The sequence below is a fragment of the Oncorhynchus tshawytscha genome, linkage group LG29, assembly GCF_018296145.1.
Source record: "Oncorhynchus tshawytscha isolate Ot180627B linkage group LG29, Otsh_v2.0, whole genome shotgun sequence".
In the NCBI taxonomy this organism is placed as follows: Eukaryota; Metazoa; Chordata; class Actinopteri; order Salmoniformes; family Salmonidae; genus Oncorhynchus; species Oncorhynchus tshawytscha.
This window is the reverse complement of record NC_056457.1, coordinates 10,918,006-10,928,579: the sequence shown is the minus strand read 5'-3', so window position 1 is coordinate 10,928,579 and position 10,574 is coordinate 10,918,006. Positions and strand designations below refer to the sequence as shown.

The 10,574-nt window shown below is 42.4% G+C and overlaps 1 protein-coding gene across 1 annotated transcript; it reads right to left on the bottom strand.

The window, feature by feature from the left end:
* Positions 1–5,828: 5,828 nt before the first annotated feature.
* Positions 5,829–6,894, bottom strand: sox32 (SRY-box transcription factor 32). The gene is made up of 2 exons (XM_024392385.1): positions 6,585–6,894; positions 5,829–6,481 (listed from the first exon to the last, which is right to left on the bottom strand). Exons 1-2 carry the CDS (start codon positions 6,892–6,894, stop codon positions 5,829–5,831), a joined length of 963 nt encoding a protein of 320 aa, XP_024248153.1.
* Positions 6,895–10,574: the final 3,680 nt, after the last annotated feature.

Sequence of the window (10,574 nt, the reverse complement as noted above, 5' to 3'; positions counted from 1 at the left end):
TTTTATAATTACAGTAAAAGGCCATGTCAATCTACACACCTTACGATAAGATACCACAAATCAACATATAGGCTATGTGAAATAACAACATCAATCTCATGGGTGTGTACTCAGGTGCCAGTGAGCTTTATGTGGTGGCCCTCTTTGCTCTGTCAGGTCAGGTGGCTATCCTGTAGGCAGAAGATATGGGCCATTGTCATACAGTGGTGCTCCGGTCAGCATTGTGACTGCAGCTGAGAACTAGCTACCCTGCTGAGAGGCTGGGACTGTATCACTCGGGCTTACCCTGCTAAGCCAATTACTACAGGTGTTAAAGTCCTTGTGTCAATACAAGCTAACAGGTGCCCACCATTGAGGGTGGAACAGCAGGATGGAGAGCGTGTGAGGACGAAGGTGTGAGGGGACGGCCAGATTGTGCCCCCATGAGACATGCTGTTGGAATTGCTACTGGAATTCTCATCGTACGGAGATGTCAGGCAGTGACACACACGGACGGACGTCGGACGCACACACGCACACAGGTATTGTTCACGTCCCTGACCATCACACATTGCTAACAGATTCCTTTACCTTCGAGAATAGGTCGTCCAGAGAAGGCACATTCCACAGACACAATCAAAGACCATTGAGGAAGAACTGTGAAGGACACATCTTAAATTGTATAGGAGCTTTGTTACTGGGATTTAGAGTTTAAACTGCAGAGGAATGGTGTGCTTTGTTTTAGTGTCCACTACTGACCTGATATTTATTTACAAACAACATGATAACAGCGTCATTATTATTACCTAATCAATACCTTTCTATTCCTATGGGATTCTAGGCTACATGGGGCGGCAGGTAGCCTAGTAGTTTGAGCGTTGGACTAGTAACCGAAAGGTTACAAGATCAAATCCCCGAGCTGAGGTAAAAATCTGTTGTTCTGCCCCTGAATAAGGCAGGTAACCCACTGTTCCTAGGCCATCATTTGAAATAAGAGTTTGTTTCTAACTGACTTGCCTAGTTAAATAAAGGGAAAGAAATAGGTAGCACTGAGCACATTTCAGTAAATATCAAATCAATACCAATTGTTAAATACATATGAATGACATTCATTATAATGTATTACAATGGTAAAGCACATGTAGGTTATTTATTGAAGTTTTAACCTGATAGTGACCTAGAATTATTTTGCTTATGAAGGGATGTCCCAGGTGCATTGAGGTATGGAGAAAGCACAGGGAATCTTTTCCTGTGACGTGTCGACACGGCAACACGCCATCTGGAAGGCACATCAAATCAGTCTCATCAAATCATCAAAACACAACTGCACAAACAGTCAAACACTCACATGCATACTCCTACTCTGAGTCATAGTGCACTGTGAGACATTCAGGAAGCGCTCTGACGTCATTTCCAGAGGACGTAGTGTACGAGTGTAGGGTTGGCTTGGTGCTAAATAAACAAACTCCAGATGATCACTGTGAGGGTAGCTCCTGTGAGTTACTCATCGTTAGTTACTCATCGACCTTACACTGATCTAAGTGTCCAGGGCCGGGTTTTTCAAAAATGATTTATCCTGATTTGTAAGCTGTCAGATTGGATTAAATAGAAGGAATAGAACGGGAGTCCCCATTCAAGTCAAGGATTTGTCTGTTCTATTCATTCTATTGCTATGCATTTAATCCTTAGGAAAAATCCAAACAGATAACTTTAGAACAACTGGGCCCAAGTGATCATTTACAAAAGTATAACTCAACAGATTGTTTTTGGTCAAACGTACACAAATACAAATAGCATGCACGCATGCGCTCACAAACACACACACACGTACGTACGCACGCACACACAGCACATACGACTACACATACATTGAGGGTTGTGTGTGTAATCAGTTCCTATATGTGTTTGTGGACAGTCTCTGGGCTCAGGGGCTCTAATAGAGTATTGCATCTTCCCAGCAGGTCACAGGGGCCACACCCAGATGCCCCATTCTATTCAGTCTATCTGTCAGACTAAAACCCCATTACTGTAATCAGCTGTCTGGTTCTCTGGTGGTGTCTCCCAGTTCCCAGGTCTCTGTCTGGGTCCCTGAGTCCAGAGGCACTTACTCCACTCCACAGAGGGACCCCCACTGTGTTCCCCATGGAGACCAAAGGTCCCCACTCCCCATCACCTCTCCTCTTTCCTCTCTCTCTTCTCCCACCTCCATTCTCCTCTCTTCCTTCTCTTCTCCCACCTGCCTTCTACTCTCTCCATTCTTCCCCTCTCATCTCTACCTTCTCCTTATCCCTCTCCATTGTCCCCGAAGACAGTGGCCAATGCCAGGTTCCTACCCAAACCAGTCAATTATAGCCTGTGTCTGTGTAAAGACCTGTGAGATTAACAGGTGAAATCCCTTTGAAACTGTGGGACTGAGACTGCCCTGATGAGGTTATTGTAATCTGATTGGCCCAATTAGAGCTTGATGGGAGTTGCCCCAGATAGACTCATAATTAACTGTTCTGCCATCAGATTTTTATCAGAGACAGATATTTGGTTAATGAATTGGTTTTAAAAGGTGGTGGTTTTATAGGTTTTAATCTCAAGCACGCTGTACACCTACAGCGGATGGTGAGCATTTTAAGCTGGAGTCAGACACACATTCCCCTGCCTATTTATTTTAATGAATTAATGACTGCATTTAATAATTTTCCGGCCTCTTTATGTGGTCCATTCCAGTGGCACGTCTATCAAACAGACTTTCTATTACATTATATACAGAAACACAGTCAGTTTCTAGTTAAGAAGCCATTGAGTGTCTTACTTCATACTGTTTCCTGTTTGAGTTTCCTTCTCGTCCACAGACAGAGGAGACATTCCTGAAGGAGAATTCACGGATGAGCACTATCAGTAGAGAGCAGCCCTGGATTTACCCCAATTGCACCCTGTGCCTAGAACAGGAAATCATTGATGACCTTCATGTTTGAGTTGAAAGAAGAAAATCTCCAATTATAGCTGTTAAAATCTGAAGAATGCCCCCTGTAAGCAAATGCCGACCTATTTTTAGATTGAATGTAAACCCAAGCTATTTATAAGATCAATACTCTACATACCGAATTCTAATATTTATGGATGTAATCTCTAACTACGAAACTGTTTTAGTCCTAGGAATGTCTCCTTAGGACCTGCCACATAGTTGACATATCAGTCTCCAGATTCCATAAATTCTTCCCAACTGATAACTGAATGCATTTCTAAGACATTCCACCTTGAAAGTATACACATTTCCTGAGTATAATGTAAATATGCAATATTATGCTAAACTAAATTTAGACCACTTCAATTTATATTTATCCCCTGTCTCGGCACAATGGCGCAAAAAGATGGATAATTCACGTACAATTTCTACTTCACAAGTAGATTCACTCATTATAAATCTAAGGAATTAAATGAATTGTTTCCACTTGCCCTACTGGTGTCCTCTGCTGTTTACTGTTGATCATAGGAATCCTTTCACTGCTATTGTTGACACTGTCTTTGTTTGTCCTTCAGGAAATCCCTGAAACTGAATATTAATTGTTGCTAAGAGACCAAACTACAACAGAAAACACACTTGAGGAAATTTTTATGAGTTTAGAGAGAGAGAGGGAGAGAGAGAGAGAGAGAGAGAGAGAGAGAGAGAGAGAGAGAGAGAGAGAGAGAGAGAGAGAGAGAGAGAGAGAGAGAGAGCGAGAGAGAGAGAGAGATGCAGATATATCAAGCCTTATCCTGTTTATTGAGTGTAGTTGTTGTAAACTACATGACCAAAAATACATGGATTCATATGGAGTTTGTCCCCCCTTTACTGCTATAACAGGCTTTCCACTAGATGTTGGAACATTGCTGCAGGGACTTCTCTTCACTGGGAGATTTCCCTTCACTGGAACTTAAGCGTCTAGGCCGAACAATGAAAAACAGCTCCAGACCGTTGTTCCTCCTCCACCAAACTTTACAGTTGGCACTATGCATTCGGGCAAGTAGCGTTCTCCTGGCATCCACCAAACCCAGATTCGTCCGTCAGACTGCCAGATGGTAGTAAAGCGTGATTCATCACTTCAGAGAACGTGTTTCCACTGCTCCAGAGTCCAGAAAGGGCGAGCTTTACCACTACTCCAGCTGACACTTGGCATTGTGCATGGTGGTCTTAGGCTTGTGTGCTGCTGCTCAGCCATGAAAACCCATTTCATGAAGCTCCCGATGAACAGTTCTTGAGCTGTCGTTGCTTCCGGAGGCAGTTTGGAACTCAGTAGTGAGTTTTGAAATTGAGGACATATTTTTTTCTTTCAGCACTCAGCGGTCCATGTGAGCTTGTGTGGAATACAACGTTGTGGCTGAGCTGTTGTTGCTCCTAGACGTTTCTACTTCACAATAACAGCACTTGCAGTTGACCAAGGCAGCTCTAGCAGGATAGAAATTTGACGAACTGACTTGTTGGAAAGGTGGCATCCTACAAGTGTGACGGTGCCACATTTGAAGCCACTGAGCTCTTCAGTAAGGCCATCTTACTGCCAATGTTTGTCTATGGAGATTGGATGACTGTGTGCTAGATTTTATACACCTGTCAGCAACGGGTGTGGCTGAAATAGCCGAATCCACTCATTTGTATATATTTGTATATTAGTGTATTTATGTGTGAGAGAGAGTCTCTCAGTCACACATAAACACAGTGTCTGAGGGGTTTACATGAGTATCATGGGAATGGATCTGACGTCAGATGTCTTCCGTTCATTCAGGTGGCTGTCGGTTGGAGCCTGGAAGTGCTGAGGAGAGCAGCTCTTCAGGCCCCTAATCAGCCCTCTCTCCCTGGGCCTCCATCCTGCACTTCCCCCTTCCCCACAATAATAACCGTCCCTGTCATTATTCAATGTTTCTTCATGTGAACCCTTAATAAAGGATGCTTATGAAAATACGTGTTGGTGAATCTGAGTGGGGTTGGTGGGGAGTGGGAACTTGTGATGTGTTTTAATTTTAGCATGGAGCTCTGCCTGTCTGGCCCTATGCCCTGCCACAATGCTTGACGAGTCAATAGTTTGCACTGGTTTAGCCCAGTCAGGTTGGGGCAGAGTGGGATAAACATTTTCATAACTGGATAAACATTTGGCAGCCAGAGTCATACGATTTGGGAGATGTGTAATATTTTTTGGCATATTTTTAGAGCCTTTGTGAGATGTTTTAAAATGAAACAGGAAGTTTGGAAGTTTATGCCCCTGGCGCCATTTCCCTCCCAACGCCCGGGGACGAGAAATACACAGGGCTAGAGATAAAACAGTATGTCAACAGCCTGGCTTCTGCCAACGGCTGGACAAGCAATAACTCTTGACAGCCTCTCAGTCCACTCCAGTTTGTTGATATAACTAATAAATATTCCAGATCATTTGTAGCCAGTCATCCATCATAATAGAAATTCAAAAGAAACTCGTTCTCGTTCTTTATAAATGAATCTGTTGAAATGTTGTATAATTTGGTGCACCACACATTTGAATCTGTTACATGTAGCATTCACATTAGAGTATTTTCTGTTAATTACTACAACAACAAAAAAAACGTAAAGGTTCTTTTAGATATATTTATAAGGCATATTTGGTTGGGAAACCGTCTTTTATCAATAAGAGTACATTTTGACAACAACAGAACAAACCATATGAATAATAATGCTAAACATGTCATGTTTAAAACGTGTAACGTAATTTCCATACATCTCAATAGTAACAATAGGTTGGGGGAAAAAAATATAATTTCAATAAATACATTTGGGAGTTGACATGCTGTACACGCTAAAGCCTCTCAAGTGTTCAGGGCCCCTATAGGCTACCCCACTGGTGATCATTTTACTACAGGGGCTCCGGCTGGCATGTGGACGGGCCAAAGTACTGTTCAAACTCACTGGGGTCCAGATCATAGAGCATGTCCAGCTGAACCTGCTCCAGGTAGAACTCCAGAGAGGGGCCAGTAGGGGGACACAGCTGGGGGCCCGAGGCCCTGAAGTCCCCTTGCTCCACTTGAGACATAGCACAGGCTGGGTTGGGGGGCCCACACTGCTGCAGCCCATGCTGAGTAGAGTAGTACGGATGAGGCTCTGCTGGGTATGCCTCAGTGTTAGAGTACATTAGAGGCTTGTTAGAGAATGTGGCTGCTGGATTTGTGTAAATTAACCTGTCTGGGAAGGTCTCCCTGTGAAGATGGGAAAAGTATGCCTGGGAGGATGGGTAGGTGGCTGGATGTGGGTAGGCTTGCTGCTGATGGGACTGGTTCTGGATGAGGTAGTTGAGGTCATAAGGCATGTTAAAGCCTTTACTGCAGAGGGTGGAGAGAGGGACAGTGGCCTCCACAGGCAGGGGCCCTTTGGGGCCCTTCTTCAGCTGCTTCTTCCTGCGAGGCCGGTACTTGTAGTTGGGATGGTCAACGGTGTGCTGTACTCTCAGGCGCTCTGCCTCCTGCATGTAGGGCCGCTTCTCTGCCAGAGACATGGCCTTCCAGGTCTTACCTGCAGCAAAAAAATCATGTCAGTTATCAGTATATGATTGTTGAAATATGAATAGTCTCGTCATAGTTTTAATTTAAATGGGAATTATTTGAATGAAACTTACCGAGAATTTTGCTGAGGTCGGTATTCTCCAGGTCAGGGTTGAGTTGGGCCAAGCGTCTGCGTTCCTCCTTGGTCCAGATGATGAAGGCGTTCAGCGGCCTTCTGACCCGCGTCTCTGAGGATGATTTCGGCTCAGGACTGGCGCAGCTGGAGTCAGAGTTGACCGAGATAGGACTGGTTGGGCCAGAGCCGGGGGACTTCGCCTCGGACATCAGCTCACTCTGGGAAGACTCACAGCAGAACTTGTCGCTTTCAAACATGGCTTTCGTTGGGCACAGTTCGAAATGTGTGGAGATCGGATCAAAGTACATGGTTACTATCTTTTTAACCTTTGACGTTGCTCTCCTACTCCAGTATTGATGGTGACCGGCTATATGCGCTCCTTCCACCAATGGGAGCCCAGGAGGAGTGGATTTAAGGTGTGAAATCCAGGTGTTTTCTCAAGTCATTGATAGTCCTTGATGCCTCAATCTATCATCAGTCATTCATCCGTCATGAAACCGAAATTGACATTTAATGTTAAATCAAAAGAATACACGTAAGCCTATTATTTCCTTTTCGACAAAAATGAATTTATAATATCCCTTTTAAAATGTTTCGTGATAAATGCTGTCATGATTCGCTGCAATGACTGCTCGATTGCATCACGACAATCTTGGCAAAGTTGACATAGGCCTAGATGTCTTCACAGGCTGTTAATAAGGTATTCATTGCGGATTTACTTTTTAAGAAGCTGGCAAATTCCTATGCCTAAAATGAATCGGATGACTACTTTAGTCCCCCTTTGATATATCTTTCTGTTTTTTTTATTGAGGCATTACCTTTTCCTGTGTGTGATAAACAAAACGAGATAAATTGGCCGTCACTCTAACATTAAAGTTATGTGGCAGTACTTTAGTTATTCATTAAAAGACCACGGGCCACGTGCAAATTGCCCTCTCCTCTTATCAGGTCCACTGTCTCTATCAAAGCACATTTTACAGGACGGTAACAAACATGATCAAGGCAGCTCTATTATAAGATTAAGGCGCACAAGTGTTTACCACCAACAAAAGAGGTATATCAACTTTTGCAAAGGCCGCATTACAAGCTCACCTTTGTCTGTGACAATGGTCTATTTCAAGTCGATTCATCAGTAGGTCTAAATAAAATAAATAGGCTATTGAGCTAATGCCATCTTGGACATGCTGTGGGTGTTCATGGGTTAACACAAAGACCTATCCAGTATGTCATATCCAGTAATACATATGTAAGAAAAATATGTAGCCTATTTTAAACAGGCCTTTTTGACAGTTTGGCGTGCATGGTCGTGTTGCCTTTGCCCTGTCAGGTTTTTCGGAGTGATAAGATTTGCACAGGAAGTCCTAAAAGGTCAGGAAGGAAAATCTATTGGAGTTGTGTGGTACAAGGGACAGTGTAACCCCCCCCAGAGAGCTAGGGCGAGCTTGTTCTCATATAAACATGTTTCATTTTTACAACTCCTGAGATTGTTCATGAACTCACAAACTTCGATGTCAAAATAACCTCAGCGAGTCAACAAACCCTGGCTGCTCGCGCAGCCTTTGAGTTCAGTCAGTATATTCCTGTTGATTTTCAATTTGCATGACTAGTCTAAAAAAGTCTTAACATTACATAATTCCTCTCGGTTTCATCTGATAATCCCACTCTATTTTCTTTGATTACACATCTGATTATACATCCCATCAACTTCAACAATGGAGGCTAGGGTCATTACAAGCAGTTTATGTCGATGTGGAATCAAGACTACATAGAGTAACGCCCGTCATCCATTCTGGCCTGTACCTGCAACGTTTTCTTTGTGGCTAGACGACTTGCTGTCATGTCTTCAGCCTCTGCTGTTAAGATGTCAAAACGGCATATAATGGGTCTTATTGTGAGAATACACACGACAGTGTGCTTCATTAATTTCGGCCTCCACCTGTACTGTTTTGTAGCGACAGACCAATTGCTGCTATGTCTTTAGGCCCCGTAAAAAAAAAAGGTAATGGATGTTGACACCTTGATCAAACAGAGTCAGTTCTGATGTTGTTGCCTCCGTTAATTCAATAACAGGGGGGGTCAGGGTTTATTTTTCTTTTAGATCCTCCTCTTTTAGACCGTTTAAAGTACTCTTCAAAGTAGAGAGATCGGTCTGAGAGTCGGCACAACGAAACTTTGGGCCCCGAGGTGTATGTTTGTGAATCGATACAATCTATGCTTGCTTATTAGACCGTCTAATGGTAACATAACGAAGTAATCGAATTGAAGTGAAGTACTCCAATTGAAGCATAGGCTAGCCACACTAAATGTGGCTGAGTAGGCTATAGCCCTATTTGTTTAAATTGCTCTAGGCCGAGTAAAATATGTTAATGAGGTTTATATTTTCATGATCTCGCACAGGGTCCGTTGATTGCGCTTTGACGTTGCATACGAAACTAATCGCATTAAGTTATATAGCCCAATGGAAATTTCAAAGGATTTTTTCAAATTAATTTTCGTTATTGTTTATTAGTTTACAAACGAATGAGTTAAAGACATACATTTTGTAGGAATATAGCCCATATCATATACTTTATTAGATGTCCACACGATCGAGTTACACGACACAAGGAGTACTTATGTGATAGCAAGTATTATTAGCATAATAAAGCCAATTTAAAAAAAAATGTATACCCGCAAAATGTATTTCAATGTTTTTCAGGGACTGTAGGAATTAGGGTTAGAATCCACATCCGAGTGTTAGAAAGCACACAGACAGCTGCCGTGAGAAAAGCGCTAATGGATTTAATTAATTCGCTTGAACGACTCAGCATGAATACAATAATGTTAGTTTCGGTTGACGTTTCTGTAAATTGGGCAAATATTGGAGAATTTAGTTATATCTGACATTGAAAGTAGCTCATCTTATTTCCCCCTTAATTATGTTATCTATTTACAGTTGATGTCGGAAGTTTACATACACTTACGCTGGAGTCATTACAACTCGTTTTTCAACCACTCCACAAATGTCTTGTTAACAAACTATAGTTTTGGCAAGTCGGTTAGGACATCTACTTTGTGCATGACGCAAGTCATTTTTCCCAACAATTGTTTACAGACCAATTATTTCACTTATAATTCACTGTATCGCAATTCCAGTGGGTCAGAAGTTTACATACACTAAGTTGACTGTGCTCTTAAACTGCTTGGAAAACTCCTGAAAATGATGTCATGGCTCTAGAAGCTTCTGATAGGCTGATTGACATCATTTGAGTCAGTTGGAGGTGTACATGTGGATGTATTTCAAGGCCTACCTTCAAACTCAGTGCCTCTTTGCTTGACATCATGGGAAAATCAACAGAAATCAGCCAATACATCAGAAAAAATAATTGCAGACCTCCACAAGTCTGGTTCATCCTTGAGATCAATAAAAAAAGCTTGTTTGAAAATGGCTCTTCCAAATGGACAATGACCCCAAGCATACTTCCAAAGTTTTGGCAAAATGGCTTAAGGACAACAAAGTCAAGGTATTGAAGTGGCCATCACAAAGACCTCAAACCTATAGAAAATGTATGGGCAGAACATAAAACGTGTGTGCGAGCAAGGAGGCCTACAAACCTGACTCATTTGCATCAGCTCTGTCAGGAGGAATGGGCCAAAATTCACCCAACTTATTGTGGGAAGCTTGTTTGACCCAAGTTAAACAATTTAAAGGCAATGCTACCATATACTAATTGAATGTGATGAAAGAAATAAAAGCTGAAATAAATCATTCTCTCTACCATTATTCTGACATTTCACATTCTTAAAATAAAGTGGTGATCCTAACCAACCTGAGACAGGGAATTTTTACTGGGACGAAATGTCAGGAATATTGAAAAACTGAGTTGAAATGTATTTGGCAAAGGTGTATGTAAACTTCCGACTCCATCTGTACATGCAGGCCTACCCTGGCATTATATTGTCCTCTATGGTGCTTAAATGGCAGAAAAGGTAGAGGAATGTGCAGTGT

Bases quoted from the DNA above. Each gene is read 5' to 3' on its own strand.
- sox32 (XM_024392385.1), bottom strand. From the start codon at position 6,894: ATGTACTTTGATCCGATCTCCACACATTTCGAACTGTGCCCAACGAAA. The intron at 6,482-6,584 runs GTAAGTTTCATT...TTTTTGCTGCAG, and splicing joins CGACCTCAGCAAAATTCTCG to GTAAGACCTGGAAGGCCATG.